Genomic DNA, 19,078 nt, shown 5'->3' on the forward strand with positions numbered 1-19,078 from the left:
ATCTTTTTAAAGATTGTATTGTCTACCAGGAAAAAAATATTTGCTAAGTAACATCACACCTCTCATCAACAATACACACAATTTGAGGAATGATTCAGGATGATTTACATGCCGAAGTTTAATATTTAGTATTAGGGGTTTTGAAACCACTGGTTAGCACATATTGTGCTTTGGTGCTCATAGAGGTAATGCTGTTTTGAGTCCAACCTACATCATGTCCTGATCCCATTTCCCTTCTCTTTAGCCAATAATTTCCTGTTTATTTCCCAAATCAAAGAATTGCATGTAGATGCAATTAAAGTGAAGGAGAAATGTGAATGAGCAGAGCCAAAATGACATGTACTTCAGAGTTTGCTCAGAGTTGTACTTCTATCTACACTGTCATGTCTCAGTGCCAGCAAATCTGGCCCAGCTGTGTACTGTCCTCCTTCCCTTCACCTCCCCCCAAAACCAAAGCGTTTCCCCTCTTATCAGCTGCCCACAGCTGCAGCAAACACAGACAAAGGGCGGCCCTTGAAAAGATCTCACCTGCTGATACTATCGCAGCACTGCGCTCCATGAGCCAATAGACTGTTCTCTTTGATATGTGCGGCTGTTGACTTTAGAGAATGCCACACTGAAACACATGGCCTTGAGCCCGAAACAACTGTGGGGTAGGCTGGTAGTATAGAGGATTGTGTTGATCTAGATCCCGAAATTCCAAGCAGGTTGCTGATTAAAGGCTCCATAAAAAAGTGACCGTTATTCACTTCATTACCCACGTAGAAGGCAACGTTCTTGTGACCTTGTGAACGTTCCCTAGAAGTTCTCTAATGGTGATGAAAATTCCGAACCTTTATAGAACATTAGGGACGTTCCTAAAACGTCCTCTTTTGGTAATGAAAGTGCTGCAGTTCAAGATTCCTTATATGACTTTAGGGGAACGTTCCATTTTGGTTATTTTATGGTCACATAAGAACGTTACAAAGAGGATATTTGGGACATTAACAGAACGTTCCCACACTGTCCTCTGTTGGTCATTTAATAACGTTCCCCGGTATGAGTTGAGGGGGACGTTCTATTTTGGTTATTTTATGGTCGCGCAAGAACGTTACAAAGAGGACATTTGGGAAGTTAACAGAACGTCCTATAGTAATAGTCCCTAAACATTCCCAGAACGTCCTGAATGTTCCCTGAAGGTCCACCAAATAACGTTCCCCAACCCTTAAAAGAACTCCACATCGTGACCTTCTCTGAACGTTCTGAGAACGTTACCAGGTGACAGGTTACCCCGCTAGAAATTTTACGTTCCCAGAACATTCTCAGAACGTCCCCACTGGTGTTAAGGACGCTGTCTATGTACGTTCCCAGTACGTTCCAAGACGGTCACGATGTGGAGTTCTTTTAAGGGTTGGGGGACGTTATTTGGTGGACCTTCAGGGAACATTCAGGATGTTCTGGGAATGTTTAGGGGACTATTACTATAGGACGTTCTGATAACTTCCCAAATGTCCACATTCTTGCGCGACCATAAAATAACCAAAATAGTGTTAAGGACGTTGTCTACTAATGTTCCCACTACGTTCCGAGACGAGTTCTTTTAAGGGTAGTCTTTAAGGGCAGCAGGGACGTTCTGAGAACATTTCAAAATAAAATATGGTTCCCTAAACGTTCAGAGAATGTCCTGAATATTCTGTGAAGGTCCACCAAATAACGTCCCCCAACCCTTAAAAAAACTCGACATCGTGACTGTCTCTGAACGTACTGGGAACATTACTAGGCAACGTCCTTAACACCAGTGGGGACGTTCTGAGAATGTTCTGGGAACGTAAAATTTATAGCGGGGTAGTTGCCAAGGTTGGGGCTTTTAAGCCGGTAGGGTAAAATTAGCTCGGTTCTAAAACCTAGAGAGTGTCCTTGCTGTCTACAACACAGGCAGCATTATAACAAAATGGAATCAAATAAGTGAAAAAAACACGTTCATGTGAAATGCACAGGAAACTCGATTCACAAGTGATTTGAGAAGAGTTTGAGGAGCACAATAATTGAAAAATAGCATCCTAAAGTTATTATCTGCTTTTAAATCAAAGGATTGTCTTTTAAGTAGTGCTTCATCAGACTAATCAAATCAGTCTATCAGTGACCCACAACACATGAGAGTCCAAGATGAAAGCCATCGCTAATTATGATCTATGGGCTGAGCCAATGTGACCTAATCCCCTTCAGGTCAAATACCAAACCACTCTTTTTCTTTCATACTCTTGCAGTTCAAGCTTTCTTCAATATGTACAATACAGTAATGGTCGCTTTTCAAGCTGGGCTGCTTCAGAGGCTCTAAATTCAGTAGCTTTGTGCTTGAATCATTGAAATAGTTCAATCAGAGGTGATTCGCAAAAGCAAAAATGCCAGCTTATATTACTCTCGCTCATTACCGACCCAGCAACCACCCGGCTCTCATGTGACCCCTTCATAAATTGGCTTCACATCAGTTCAGATGCTTAGATGGGACAGCTGTGAGGGGCTTTGCCAAATATTTAGAGCTATCCCATGACAAGAAAAGACAGCAGCAGATGAAACACATTAAAGCAGCTAGAGGAACCCATAAAATGCTCTGTTTTCTTCCTTTCGCTCTCAGGATGGGCCAAGGACACCAGAGTGTTTCTGGATTTATGGTCTTCTCTAAAGACAGACTTCCTCGTGCAGCTGTGTGTTTGCCCCGGGCCGATGTGGGGGCTATTAAAACCATCAGGCCTTTGAGTTTTCACCACCCTCAGTCAGATAATGCCAGAGGACAGGAACGCTCTGGAGTCTTTTCAGCCGTTTGCACGCACAATGGGTCAGAGCAGCTCTGAGTTCCTATCAGATTCTGTTATGGTCCAGAAGTGCAAAGAAAATCTGATCCGAGTGCATCATAAACAAAGGATATAATATACTGTAACTCAACACCTTCTTCCACAGTCCAAAAGGAGCATTTAATAAAACTTGGCTGCAAAATGTTTTCACAAATTTTCCCAACACATGACAACCTACAATTACATGTCAACTATTTGGCATTTATACATTTGCTCCGTGTTGAAATACACAATCATTTTCAATGGCAAACTCATGTTTTTTATTATTTATTTATTTTTTTTAATTTTTTTTTTATGGTAGTTATTAAAAAGATATTGTATTTTATAATTTACAGCAGTTTTTAAAATAAATTCTTAATAACCGAGAAATCTTTATAAATCTGTGTATATTCTGTATAAAGCCAAATCTCTTTATTTTATTTTACATTCTGTATTTTTTTATTTTATTTTATTTTATTTTTTATGGCAGTTATTAAAAACAATTCTCAATAACTAAGAAATCTTTTTAATTTTTTGTATAATGCCAAAGCTCATTGTTTTATTTTAAATTATTTTTTAAAGAAAATTATTAATTTATTTTATTTTATTTCATAATTTATGGTAGTTACTAAAAACAATTCTCAATAACCATATATATATATGGTTATAATAACCACATTTTTTTTTTTTTTGTATAATGCCAAAGCTCATTGTTTAATTTATTCTTTTTAAAGAAAATTTTAATTTTATTTTATTATTTTATTTTATTTATTTCAAAATTTATGGTAGTTACTAAAAACAATTCTCAATAACCAAAAACTATTTTTATTTTTTGTATAATTCCAAAGCTCATTGTTTACTTTATTCTTTTTTAAGAAAATATTATTTCAAGAAAATTTAATTTAATTGTATTTTTATTTAGTTTTGTTTCATAATTTATGGTAGTTATTAAAAACAATTCCCAATAACCAAAACAATTATTTTATTTTAAGAAAATATTATTTTAAGAAATTATTTTATTGTAGAGAAATTGTTAATTGTATTTAAAAAAATATTTCATTTTAAGAATTTTTTATTTTATTTTTATTTATTTATTTATTTATTTTTATTTATTTATTTTTATTTTTTTATTGAGCCAAAACCACAAGTCATTTTCTTTCATACTTTTCTATAATAGAAAAACAGTCCTGAAAAATAAAATAAATAAAAATAAAAAATTAAACAGGCATCAAGGAAAAAACAAAATGCTAAAAAAAGAAAAGAAAAAAAAAGCCTGGTGTCCCCTCCTCTGAAGACCAAAAATCACAGTGCCTAATGATTACATAATAAGCCAAAGTTTATACAGGGATCAAATTCTTCACATCCACGGGTCGAGCTGACCTGTACACCTATAGGACTATGTATCTGGCGAAGGAGTGTTAGACCTGGCTCAAACTCTTCCCTACAAACGCCCTGCAAATCTCCACATGCAGCAGCTGCAAACATCATAAACTTCTAGAAGTCACACTTAATTTTGAAAGGTATAAGTTTCCCGATGTCTCTCCCTGCGTAACTGCCAAAGACACAAGCTTCCGTACAATGGCACTCAACGGTGGGTAAAATGAGCCCAATTAGCGCCACAGACTGCAGGAGAACAATACACTGCTTTGTGAAACGCTACGTGTTTAACATACCCATGTGTGTATTTGCGGAAGAAAGCCACGCTGTCGAACAGTTAGACAGAGAGTTCTGTTTATTACCTTCGCCTATGTTCTGACTTGTAAAAAGAGGCATTTATTTGATTGTAAAATACTGCTGTATGAATCACCAAGACTGAGTGGGTCGTCATCTCGCAGATTATTATTAATGCAACTGTTTGTATGATGGACCCTTTTAAAGGATTACCCTAAAAAAAATCTGTCATCATGTACTCACTCTGATTATGTTTTTAATTGTATGTTTTGTTATTTAATTCTAAGTAAATGTGGACCTCCAAAAATTCACTGATAATCTTGCCCTTCGCATTAGCTCTCATTCACATGTTTTCAAACTATGAGATGCAATGGGATGTGGAATATAGCTCAATAGACACTTTAAAGGGTTAGTTCACCCAAAATTGTAAATTCTGTCATTAATTACTCACCCTCATGTCGTTCCACACCCGTAAGACCTTCTTTCATCTTCGAAACACAAATTAAGATATTTTTGATAAAATCCGATGGCTCAGTGAGGTCTGCATTGACAGCAAGATAATTAACACTTTCAATGCCCAGAAATCTACTAAAGACATATTTAAAACAGTTCATGTGACTACAGTGGTTCAACCTTAGTATTATGAAGCGATGACAATACTTTTTGTTCGCCAAAAACAAAATAACGACTTTATTCAACAATATCTAGTGATGGGTGATTTCAAAACACTGCTTCATGAAGCTTCGAAGCTATACAAATCTTTTGTTTCGAATCAGTGGTTCAGAGTGCGTATCAAACTGCCAAAGTCACGTGAACTACTGAAATTTCGAAACACTTATGACGTAACGAAGCCTCGTTTACTGAAATCACGTGACTTTGGCAGTTTGATCCACGCTCCGAACCACTGATTCGAAACAAAAGATTCGTAAAGCTTCAAAGCTTCATGAAGCAGTGTTTTGAAATCACTAGATATTGTTGAATAAGTCGTTATTTTGTTTTTCTTGGTGCACAAAAGTATTTTCGTCACTTCATAACATTAAGGTTGAACCACTGTAGTCACGTGAACTGTTTTAAATATGTCTTTAATAGCTTTCTGGGTGTTTGAAAGTGTAAATTAACTAGTGTCAATGCAGGCCTCACTGAGCCATTAAAAATATTTTATTTCGATTTCATCAAAAATATCTTAATTTGTGTTCTGAAGATGAATGAAGGTCTTACAGGTGTGGGACGACATGAGGGTGAGTAATTAATGACAGAATTTACATATTTGAGTGAACTAACCCTTTAATAATGCATGGAAAAGATGTTTTGTTTGTTTGTTTGTTTGTTTCCAGAAGAAATTAATGCGCTGGACATTTTCCCCAAGGACAGAAATAACTTCAAAATCCTTTGCATTTAACATGAATCAATAAATGTGCTTACAGTGCGGTTCATATGGTGGTGGCGGATCTCCACATGGGATACACTCCATATCCTGAAATCCACTTAACTTCGTCTTTCTGTAAAATCTGTAAGAATAAAATGTATATTAATTTAAAAATGAAACAATATATAATGTTTACTTCATTATTTATTATAATATATAATTAATTTAGTTGTCAATCAACTCACTTTTAATCAAATTAATTACATATAACAATTAATTAATCAAATTATACTGCATACACTACCATTGAAAAGTTCGGGGTCATTTTTTTCAGCAAAAATGCATTATATTGGTCAAAAATGACAGTATAGACATGTATAATGTTACAAAAGATTTCTATTTTAAATAACTTCTGTTCTTTCGAACTTTCTATTGAAAGAATCTTTAAAAAAAAATGTATCATGGTTTCCACAAAAATATTAAGAATTGTTTCTGAAGGATCATGTGACACTGAAGACTGGAGTAATGATGCTGAAAATTCAGCTTTGATATTACAATAATAAATTACATTTTAAAATATATTACAATAGAAAATGGTTGTTTTAAATTTTAATAATATTTCACAATATTACAATATTAAATAAATGCAGCCTTGGTGAGCACAAGAGACTTCTTTCAAAAACATTACAAAAAAAATCTTACTGACCCCAAACTTTTAAACGGGAATGTACATCAATATTTGCTGAGAAAAGCCACTAAATGCATATAATTCAAAAACATTACGTTCATTATTGTGGCAGATTATTAAACAACTGGATAGACAAAAAGTGGCTTTAGAAGTCAAATCCATTTTACAAAGACACATTCTTGTCTGTGATATGTTTTAATTGTTGGATTATGTGCACATGATGTATTTGTCTTGCTGCTTTTCAGTTGAATATCTCTGGAAAATCCCTTATTAGAAAACTGGATTAGGGGGCAAAAATTATTTGACAGCCCTATTAAATTAATCAACGTTGGAGGAAAACTATCCATTACAATGTGAGAAGTATTCCACCATTAGTTACAGCCCTAAGAACACATTTCTCTAAAATGATGTAGATGAACTTTGAAGGTAATGTGAAGAGTTGCCTTCAGCATGTCTTACTGTGCCAAAGCACTTAATTATGGGTAATCAAAAGTTATTAAAAACTTATCTGGTGAGAGCAGGATGCTGCTGTAGGGAAACTAGTAACTCTTGCAGCTATAGCGAAAAGCAGGTCTTCATAAACCTGACATGTCTGAGCTTCTAGGGCATGTCTGGGCCCAACCGAAGGCCTTGAGTTTATTTCCCTGACCTGGACTTTAAACTGAGAAATTATCTGCTTCACTCAGGGCTGGAGGGCTAAAGTGTGTGGAACTTATGTAAAAAGCTTTCTTGAGAAGGACTGAGCCACGGCTGCACGTAAATTGAGTTTGGGTTTCAGAATGACTGCATGCTCTCAAAAATAAAGGTTCTTTATAGAGTGCATTAGTGCCTACCCACTTTTTCAGCAGTGTTGGTTTCGGAAGTATTTATTCCATTCATTTTTCCCATAGGGATTTTTAAAGTCTTTGCAAAAACATTATAAGCCATGAACTACAAGGTGAATCACAATATTACAAACTTTTATTTGAAGCAAAAAGGTCGTTAAAAATTTGACAAAGTTACAAGACTGTGTACTGTGGAAAAGAACTACAATCCTATGAAGCACTGCGAATGACAATGGATTTAAAACAATGGAGAAATATAAAATTATTCATTCAAAGTTGATTATATATCTTTAGGAACAATATATTTTAAGTTTATTAAAATATGCATATTATATATATATATATATAAATCTTTAAGTATTTTGTGAGCATATAGGGAGACTGACTTTATTACATCATTTGCGGTGCTTCATGGGAGTGCAGAGCCTCGCAGAAATATTTTGGCACATTTTGCTCCCAACTGATTGGTGGGATTTTCCATACAGCATCATGGGTAATGTACTACGAACTCCACTGTTATACACAATTTTTAAAAAAAAATAAATGGAAATAATGCAAACAGATGGCTTCAACAAAAGCATATACCTTTGATTAACAACATCAGACATCACAGTTGATCTGTCTTTTAACGTTTATAAGTTACTGTTGGAAAAATCTATTACCCTATGGAGAAAAGTTTTAAATTCCAGATCATGACTGCTGCACTGATTGGAACTTTTCCATTGTACTCAAAGGAATAGTTCACCCGAATATGAAAAGTATCCCATAATTTACTCACCCTCAAGCCATCTTAAGTTTATATGACTTTCGTCTTTCAGATGAACACAATCAGAGTTATAGTAAAAAATACCCTGGCTCTTCCAAGCTTTATAATGGGAGTGAATGGTACCCTAGATTTTGAGGCCCAAAATAGTGCATCCATCCATTATAAAAGTAATCCATGCACAGCAAAATCCCCAGAGTTAAAGCAGCTCTGCACAGATTACATATGGTCCCTCTCTACTTAGTGTTAAAGTAACACTGAAGCAGAGTTAAAGTTAATGAGATAATTAAGTGGTCAATTAAGTTATGATTGAGCATTAGTGATGAACACCTGCTGTTAACAAGCATAATCACTGAAGAAAAAGAACTACAACTGACTTCAGCCACAGCCTTAGATGAAATCAACTGAAGATAAAAGACATAAAATCTCTCAAGATCTGATTAAACAACTCCACAAACAGTATGTTATCTCATTAACTTTATCTCTGCTTCAGTGTTATTTTAACTCTATGTAGAGAGGGACCATATGTTCTCTGAGCAGAGTTTCGGAAGAGTGACCTATTACCCGACGTATGATGTGTAGCGTCCTCTGACATTTTTCTTTAAAACTTCTCATTTTAGACTTCTAATTAGTGACCGGCGTTTTGTTTTGCTCTATCCTCTGTGCTTCCACGTTCATCAATTCAAACCTGAGCTTAAGCTACACCTACATCATACATCGGGTCAGAGGTCACCCATCCACTGGAACTCGACACTCTCGTAAATGCGCGTACAGCTGTTACTGGAAGCTAGTGATTACAGTCAAAGTCCCTTTAAGACAAGTCATTTCACTCGGCGGCCATCTTTCAAACGCCTCTCGGGCATCCTGGGCATCATGCAATCTCTTTGAATGGGGAAACATCAAATTCATCAAAACTGTTCGCCAACCTTACGATTAAGTTTCATATTTGAAATCACCAATGAAATCTAACAACAACCGGCTCATAAATTTAGTTTCTAAACGCTCAAATCATGACAAAAAAAACTGTATTTTTCAGGCTGGATCAAGCTAATGCGCACGCGCAGACCTAAATGCGCGTCTCTTCGGAGGCGCGCGTCTGACTGTTTCTATAGAAACCGGTGATTCTAACGGCCGCTGAAGTGACGCGATGACTTTACCAGTCGACGATTGGCTCTTATTTAGAAGACGGGACTTATTCTGCCATATTGCGCGTTACACTTTCTCCCATTCAAAACAATACAAGTGACACATCTTATGTTATTCTATAGTCTTTGTTACAGTTTATAAAGTTAGAGATATGGACAGAGGCATATTTACCTTATTGGGGGCCCTAAGCAAATCTCTGGGAGCTGCAATTGCGTGCTTTGCATGGTGGATAAACACGCTACTGAATATGGATATTTTTCTTACAAAAACCCATCGCTTTGCTTCAGAAGGTCTTTATTAACCCACTGGAGTTTATGGATTACTTTTATGATGGATGGTTGTGCTTTTTTGGGCTTCAAAACCGTAGTACCATTCACTTTCATTATAAAGCTGAGAAGAGACAAGATATTATTTAAAGGTCACCTATTATGCCCATTTTACCAGATGTAATTTAAGTCTCGGCTGTCCCCAGAATGTGTCTGTGAAGTTTCAGCTTAAAATATCTCACAGATTATTTATAAATCCATGTTGTAAATACCCATTTCTGACTACAGTTAAGAACAAGCTGTTTTCGCGCATGTGCCTTTAAATGCAAATGAGCTGCTGTGCCCCACCCCCTCCCTACGATCACAGTTCCTGCCTCAATCGGATTCTCTGCCAAATACAAACATCTGCTTGGTTTTGATTATCATCTATTGACCACTCTCATGGATAGCATAGTTTTTCTTTCATCATTAAAGTTTATTATTTCCACGCGTTTTAAAGCTATATCAATTTAAACTTCTAATGGATTGTTTAAAGACTATAGAATAACACAAGACGCGTCACTCGTATTGTTTTGAATGAGAGAAAGTGCAACGCACAATAAGGCGGAAAAAGTCCCGCCTTCTAAATAAGAGTCATCGCATCACTGCAGCGGCCGTTAGAAGCTCCGGTTCTTATAGAAACAGTCAGAAGCGTGCCTCGAAATGAGACACAAAAGACGCGCATTTAGGACTGCCCATGCGCATTAGCTTGATCCAGCCTGAAAAATACATTTTTTTGTCATGATTCAAACGTTTAGAAACAAAATTTATGAGACAGCTGTTGTCAGATTTCATTGGTTAGAGAAAGAAAGTCATATACACCTAGGATGGCTTGAGAGTGAGTAAATTATGGAATAAGAACCCTTTAAGGTTCTTTATAGTCGAAAAAGGTTCTTTAGATTTTTAAAAATGTTCTTCACAATATATATATATATATATATATATATATATATATATATATATATATATACTGTTCATTGAAAGGTTCCTTGGGGAACCAAAAATTATTCTTCTATGGCATCACACGAAAAAACCCTTTTGGAACCTTTATTTTTAAGAGTATTATAGACCAACTTGGTGTTGGAAAACGCCCATCATTCTTTATTCTATATAATTGCACTCCTATGACTGACTCACCCAGGCAGGCAGTCTCCGCATATGGCGTTGTTCATGGTGGAGCAGTTCCCCTTCTGGAAGCGGTTGAGTAGCGAACAGTCCAGACAGGGCTTGCATTTCTGCAGGCTGCGGTCCTCTTTGAAGCGACTGGCTCTGCAGGGCACACACTGGGCATCCTCCCCATAGCCAAAGCCACATTCCTGTGAGGATTAACAGAAGATATCTCACTGCCGAGGAAGGGAAGGGCGAGCCGTGCTAAAGAAAAGCGCCAATGTGGACTAACAAGAAGCCGAGATGAAATAATGATCACAGTGTGTGTGCGTGTGTGTGTGTGTGTGTGTGTGAGATTCCCCCTGCTGAACAAAGGCCAAGCTTCTTTTGAGAGAGTCTATCTTACACAGGCAATAATCTCCCTGACTCTCACGGGATCAATGGACAGCCTTCTGCTCCGGGCCCCCGAAGGGCTCTGCATTTGAATCAGAAAGGCCCACGGGGACGCCCATTGTTGGTTTATTGGGAGTTTATTGCTGAGGTTTTGTCAGGCTTGTCTTCGGCTAAAGTGTGTCTGAGAAATATTGATATTGAGAGGTTTTGGTATGTGGAATGCTAAAAAAAAGAAAGCCCTTTAAACTAAAAGATTTACGAAGCATATTTTTGTAATGCAAACACTTGCACAATAAAGTGTTTCTAACCACAGAATCAGGAATAAATAAATTATAAAATGAAATGGACATTCAATTTTAGAATTTATTTTATATTTTTTTTATATATTATAAATATATTTAACATTATAAATAAATTGAGATTTTATGTTTAAAATTTTAAAAGATACAAGCTGAATGAAATTTCAAAGATGTCTAGTGCATATGTATGCCATTTATTTCATTTGACAATTCATGTCAACTTAAAAACAACAAATTATATATATATTTTTTTGTTAGATTTTTCACCCAGAAAAGCGATCTGAGTACATACGCAAAACCAAATCACGAAGGAAACCTGAGGAGAGGTCTCAATGTCAAGTTGTGGGGTCGTGGAGGATTCTCAGCGCTTTTGAATTATACGAGACAACACCCTTTGCATTGTTCCCTAAATACAGGCCTATTTTATTTCAATAAAAGATCTAAAACTGTGCAGTTTGGATAATAATATGAGGCTGATTTAACTCTACTCATGCACAGCCTAAGCAAAATATAACAAAGAGACTACAGAGAAAGTGTCTTCATGAACAAAACAAGCCTGCTTACCATTTTAGCCAACTGAAAGAGCAATATAACAATAGAACAAAATACAGTTGCTTTTAGCTTAACAACTAGTAACAAAATATTAGTATTTGCACACAAAAGAGACAGAAAATTCAGCTTGGAAGACGTTCTAATGTGTTTAGAATGGTCTTTCCTCGAACTGTGACGAACAACATTTGTTGGGCATGTTTCTGTACAGCATGTTGGACTTTGACGTTTTGCCACATTGAGTTTGACATTAAGAAGTGAAATGTAAGCAAACGTTTTTTTCCAGGTTTCGGGATCTAAACTGAAATTTTAAGCGCCGCTTAATTAGCATTACTCAGAAGAGCCTTTTCCCCCTCCAGATCCACCCACTTCAATAAACAATGCCAGAGTCTTTTCAAAACTCTACTGAGAGTAATCATTCTGGAATACGCTTGTTTGTTTTTAATCCTTGATATAATTCTTGGGAATCTTGCAGGGATATATTCAGTTTTCACTGAGCCAGATTTCTCAAACCATAATTGAAGCAGAGCTTCTTGGAGCTTCAAATAATTTCTTTTGCATCCATCCAACCCAACAGAGATCATCAATCAAGATCAATCAATGCATTTATCAATGGAACCAACCAGCAATGTGACACCAATTTAAAACACAGTTTTCCTTTGCACTTTCAGTAGTTCTGAATAAAAATCTTGTGTTCTCTTTTGATAAGTGTCAGCTACAGGAACAATAGATCACTCAAAACCTAACATTTTGTCATCATCTACTCGCCTTTTTGCATATTCAAACTTGAAGCATTGCGATTCATTATGAGAAGCTCAAGAACCAATGCAAATCTGGAATGAATTGACGCAAATGAGTTTTGTCATCTAGGGTGTAGCAACATTTTTGATGAATGACTTAAATTAGTTTGTTTCTCGTACAAAGCAATTCTATGGCATCAAAAGATTCGGAATGTAGTGCACACGAGTCATCTTGACCATTCTTAAGGTACTTTTTATGGTGCAATATTTCACAATTTGGTTCAACGTAAATTTTGACATAACATCAAAACATCTCGTTTTGGGTTTCCAAAGAAGAAATATGACAGAATATTTACTTTGGGATGAACTATTGCTGTGGTGCTGTTTCTAGAAGACTGATATGGCTGGAGTGTTCATTTTTGATGTGCAAAAAATTATGACTTTTTAAAATCAGCACAACTACTTTATAAACAGCACAATATGTAACCGTGATCCATTAAACAAACACACCTCCTCTGACAATCACGTTCCTACCAGTCGCATTCCAGCAGAGGAGCATAATGCACAGAAAAGTGAGAGGACCTTTGTGGTTTGATATCACCCTGCACTATTGTTTTTTTTTCCCCAGCTGCCCCTTCCCTAGTCAGGTCACTATTACCCGCCTGCATTTCCACCACACTGAGCTGGATTAGAGAAGAGGCTCATATATCATTAACGTGGAGATCGGCTTCAAACAGGGGCCTTCTTTCTACACCGCGATCCAGTTTCCCAGCTCAGGCACACATGGATTACTGGCCTGCGTGAGAGAGCCAATGACAAGAGCTCTCCACAAAGCCTGGCCCCGGTTTCAGCCAATGTTAGAGAAGACTGATTTGGCTCTCTCAACACAGGCCTTCCAAAGTCTGCATATAGGGTGCCTGAACAGAATGACAGCTGTTGTTGCCTGCCCGCAGCCCATATAAGACCTTTCTCTCCAGCAGGGCATGAAGGATTGGGGGGGACGGTGAATAAAAGAGGTATGGTCACTCCGTTTGAAGGCATGATGCCATTCCCAGAGAGATAATCAACAGCAGAGCAAAGGGGGAAAGAGAAATCTAAGGAGCTCAGTAACCCCCTGTGGTTTGTCTGTTGGAGTTTGCTGCTGGATTCTTCCAGCATTTAGAAGTTCAAACAGATAGATGAACGTCATATAAAAGCCAATGAGGCTCCCGAATATGGCTCAGAATGCGTCAGAGCCATGGCTCAGTAGTTATCACTATGAGCTGTGGTGTACATAAGGACACTGGGAGTTTGAATCTAGCTGGCAACATTTCCTAATCCTAGCTAAACACCAGATGAATACAAATGAGTATTCAGGCTCCCAGATACGGTTCAGAATGCACCTACATGTGCTCACCTGTGGTGCTCAAATGGGCAACAGGAGTTTGAATCTTGCTAGCAACATTTCCTAATCCTAGCTGAGCACCTGATGAATACAAATAAGGATTCAGGCACCCAGATATGGGTCAGAATGTGTCTACATGTCAGAGTAGTGGCTTAGTAGTTATCACTGTGAGCTGTGGTGCTAATATGGGCAACAGGAGTTTGAATCTTGCTAGCACCATTTCTTAATCCTAGCTGGTCACCAGATGAATACAAATGAGGATTCAGGCTCACAGATATGGTTCAGAATGTGTCAGAGCCATGGCGTAGTAGTTATTATCCTAAGCTGTGGTGCTTATAAGGGCAACAGGAGTTTGAATCTGGCTCGCAATATTTCTTACTCTTGGCGTCCAGCTAAAAGCCAATGGGGATTCAGGGGATTCAAAAGTTTGGAATAACTATGTTTTTGAAAGAAGTAATGTTGTGAAATATCATTACAATTTAAAATAACCATTTTCTATTTCAATATATTTAGGTGCCAAAGATGGGTAGGCACCTATTGTATCTGTTAGTGTTCCCATTATTATTATTATTCCGTCTTCTTCCGCTCTTGAAGTACCGCCATAGAACCGCTTGCGGGAAAGTTATGAAATTTGGCACGCAGATAGAGGACTGTCTGAACATTATCCACAGCAATTTTAGAGTCTCTAACTCAATCGCTCTAGGGCCAAAGATGCACTCACATTTATGTTAATAACTTTTGAATTGTGAGGGCTAGATTCGATTGCACACAATGAACACGTCATGAAAAACTTTACGCCATTTTGAATTTTCTGAAAAACCCACTTTTTCCTAACTCCTCCAAGGCCGTTGCTCCAATTTTCATGAAAATTGAACCAAACCATCTTCAGACCATTCCAACAAAAAGCTATGGAATTCAAGTTGATTCGTCAAACTGCCATTTTGGGCATTGGCCATTTTGAATTTTTTTGTAAAATGCTATATTTTATGAACACATATTGGCATATTGTTATGACAATTGGTATGTGTCTTCGGCACCATGCCCTGAAGGTACTCAAAAGCCAGAGCCACCTTGTGGTCAAAAGTTATAATGAAATATCCAAAAATGCTAATAACTTTTGATTATATTAGACCTATAGTAATGAAACTGGTCTTGATTAATATGTGATAGAGGAGAATCGAATCATCTTCAGAACATGCTGGCAAAAAGTTATGGATTTCGTGTTGATAGACGAAACCACTTTCATACACGGTATCAACAAATTTAACGGCATGATGCCAAAATGACTCTGAGGCTGTATCTCTGATATACTTTGGCATATTGACACCAAACTTTGCATATGTCATTGTCACCTTACTCTGACCACACCACATCAATTTGCTCACAGCGCCACCTATTGGTCGAAAGTAATAAACCATTAAATCATATTACTAGTGACAATAATTTTTCAGCCATTTTGCCAAAAAATTGCTCATTGTTGCAGTTGGTCTGATGCTCCCAGCTGTACTGGCATGACTTATCATGCCTTCTTTGTGCTTGGCCCCTTAATTGCTGCTTGCAGCTATATTTTAAAACATAATTTATTCCTAATTTAGTCACATGATCCTTCAGAAACCATTCTAATATGTGTCAGAGCTGTGGCTTAGCAGTTATCACTGCTCAGTTATCATGCAGTTATCATGCTCAAAAGGGCGTCTGAAGTTCGAATCTGGTTCACGATATTTCCTAATTCTGTTTCCCCCCTTCATTTCCTGTCCTCCCCAGTTATTAAAAAAAAAAAAGTGTCAAAAGCAGACACAAGAAGTCAAATGGTCAAAAGACGTCAATACACACTAAAAGGCCATAACAGACATGGTACAATGATACAGTGATCAGGACCAACCATTGAATATGGACAGACATTTGAGCAGTCATGCTTTATTTTGCATGTTGGGTAACCTCAGATATGTCAGATTATCACTATAAAAAATAATGCAGTTAATAATGCAGCAATACACCCAACTCTATTCTTTACAAAAGCCTGTTGTCACAGTCCAGAATCACCCAGAAACATTCTTGCCTAAGAGAACTCACCAAACCAGTACATGCAAGTACCATTTTTCCACTATCTCCAGATCAGATTTGAGTGAGAATGCCAAGCAAAACAGCAGGATGGATGGGTGATAGAGGAGAAAGCTGGATGAAAGCATGTTCAGACACACAAGTGTTTTGAAGTCATCTTATTCAAAAAACCTGCAAACACTCTATATAACTAAATTACCCTGAACTCTCCTGCTCATTAATACTTTGCAATAAAGCAAAGGGTGAACTTCTCACTTAACCCAACAGGTAAGCTTTAAGGGTGAATCTTACAAAACCACATGTCTGGGCCATATTTTACTCCAAAACCAAAAGAAAGAAAGAATTATAGTTTGCAAAAAGAAATGAAGCTTATGTTTAGGACCATTATATTAAAAAAAGCAATGCATTATAGTAATACGTGAGGGAGGAGATGTGCATAATTGTCATTAAAAAAAGTCGCAATGCAAAAAGAAGTCATAATGGTCCTAAAACAGACTGCTGTAGTGTTAATTCTGTTTCTGAGATAAACGTTTAAAGCAATAGTTGAAGAGCATTAAAAAATTCTGTCATCATTTACTCAACCTCAACTCGAATGCCTTTCTTCAGAACACAAAAGGTGAATTTTTGAAAAATATCCTGACCACTCTTTTAACAAAAGTAAATGAGGACTGGGTGTGTCAACCAAATTAACTGTAAGTTGTTATTCACTGAAGATCTGAACATCTGTCTACGTTCTTCTTTGCAATGCAAAAAGTCAAACTTGCACTGGAGCTTGTGTTGCCACATCACCAATGACGTCACTAAACCACTGATAACTGATAAAATAATTGTGGTCCACCACAAGATGCCATTGAAATGTCAAACTGGAATGTATTGAAGTATTGAGTTGTTGTTTGAGTTCACAAAACCACCTGAGTGATTTGTTCTCAATTCAAACTGATTCACTTATCAAGTTCAACTCACTGACACTATGATCTAGTTGTGGTTAACAGCACACTGGATATAACTGCATGCAAACTTCTTCTTTTGTATTTCACAGAAGACATCACACAGGTTTTGAACGACATAATGGTGAGCAAATGATGACAGAACTTTCATTTTTGGGTGAACTATCCCTTTAACAATTACAAAATGCCTATCAACAAAGCTGTTATCGGCCTTTTCAGGTGAAAGACAGTGTGTAGGTGGGGATTTTACTAGCTGTTTGACTAGTCATGGATCTCTGAAAAACAGTAAAAGGGCGTCATGTGAACTGTTCTTACTAAACAAACTGTCTGAAAGAGCTTCTGAAGTGTCAGACATTAAAACAACAACAAAAAAAGTTACGTTTTTGGTGATGTTATTACAGCTATTCTAAGTATAAGTGTAACTTCAATAGCAAAAATAATGGCTTTTATTTAAAAACGTGTTTCTAAAACATCTACCATTGGTCACAACAAACGGAAACCGCCCCAAAGCTACACCACCGGCTGCGCCACTTTTGCTGTTGTCGGGCTGGATGGGATGCTCAAACAAACAAAGCAGTGTTTTGATAGCGCCACAGAGATAAAGTGTTTATTCTTTTTGGGAAATAAACCTACTCATGCTATCTGCATGTTAAACTGGGGGAATACATTTTAACAGTGAAACTTAACTAAAGTAACTTAAACATGATATTGTCCTTGGCTCCAAATAATAGGTTAAACCACTTGAATGGAAAAAGCAGGCAATCATTCACTACCTCCTCAGGCCCCAAAGCATTAATTGGCTGAAAACATCTGATGCACTGAAGCGTATAACCAATAAGTGTGTGTTCATGTGTGCCTACATGAAAGTCACGCGGTGTGTGCTACATTTGTATACATCCAACAGCCTGGTGTACCTGCATTTACCCGAGCATAAACTGTGTAATGATTTCCACACTTCAGAAATACCCCAGACCTCCATTTAGATTAGATGAATAGTACAAAACCACTTAATTTCTTCACGTGCCATGTTTACAAGGCCTTGAAATTCTCAGGGGTGGCAATGATATTAAAAGGCTTGAAGAAAAAAAACAGAAGTTTGTGGCAGGAGAGGATAAGAAGTGTGGGTGTAACTGATTAAAGCGTGGCCAGTGCTCTGCAAAAGAGAACAGCGGTTTACCCTCTCTCTTTATGAAAAGGAGGAAGCAATAAATAATTGGTCAGGACAAGCTATTCAAAACATTGGCATCCCCTCTCCATTGGTGAACTCTTTGCTTTTGGCCTGTTTGGTCTAAAAGTCTTTCTTGAACTCTGTGAAACTGATGGGAACGCGTCTCTCAGTCCCAGATTTGATCGCATACGTGGTTGGAACGGGTCTTTTTTTAAAAACAGCTTGAAGTAGAAGCATCTAAATATATTTGCACATTAATCTGACTGTGGTAGGTGAACTGAAAGGAAAGAATTCCAGAATTAAGCTCAGCGGGAACCAATTCAAAGGAACAGAGTGCTTCGGATATTATTTCTTGATTTAAGATGTAATCTTTGTAGGAAATTAAAAATACAAGATTTATATGTGCACCAATGTTTCAAATTAGGCTAAAACAAAAAAATAACCTAGCGCAGAACTGGCAAACCTTAGATAGCTCTTGTCCAGCATCACACTGCCGACAGGGAATACAGCTCCCAAACTTATCCTTGTATTCCTGTTCCCTGCAATCTCTTCTCTCCTCTGCCATAACTGCAAACTGTGAGGGACATGAAACCAGCATGGTTAATTATTCCATCATTTCATTGGAGGTTTATCAAAGTGGAGTGCACCAAAATGTGGAGATATATATATATATATATATATATATATATATATATATATATATATATATATATATATATATATAATGATGATTACACTTGTGTTCTCAAGAACAAACACACACAATAATGTTCAAAAGTTTGGGGTTAGTGAGGGTTTTTTTTTTAAAGTAATACTTTCAGTAAGGATGCATTAAATTGACCAAAAGTCATTTATAA

At 37.0% G+C, this 19,078-nt stretch overlaps 1 protein-coding gene across 1 annotated transcript in view; it reads right to left on the reverse strand.

Moving 5' to 3' along the window:
• tnfrsf19 (tumor necrosis factor receptor superfamily, member 19) overlaps positions 1 to 19,078 on the reverse strand; it is a 35,693-nt gene that overhangs the window by 14,353 nt on the left and 2,262 nt on the right. Inside the window, exons 3-5 of the mRNA XM_048159944.1 lie at positions 18,685 to 18,795; positions 10,711 to 10,889; positions 5,904 to 5,989 (exon numbers count right to left, since the gene is read on the reverse strand). Coding sequence (XP_048015901.1) covers positions 5,904 to 5,989; positions 10,711 to 10,889; positions 18,685 to 18,795 — 376 coding nt within the window. The remainder of the gene's footprint in view (positions 1 to 5,903; positions 5,990 to 10,710; positions 10,890 to 18,684; positions 18,796 to 19,078) is intronic.

Source organism: Megalobrama amblycephala, linkage group LG16 (assembly GCF_018812025.1).
Source record: "Megalobrama amblycephala isolate DHTTF-2021 linkage group LG16, ASM1881202v1, whole genome shotgun sequence".
Taxonomy (NCBI): domain Eukaryota; kingdom Metazoa; phylum Chordata; class Actinopteri; order Cypriniformes; family Xenocyprididae; genus Megalobrama; species Megalobrama amblycephala.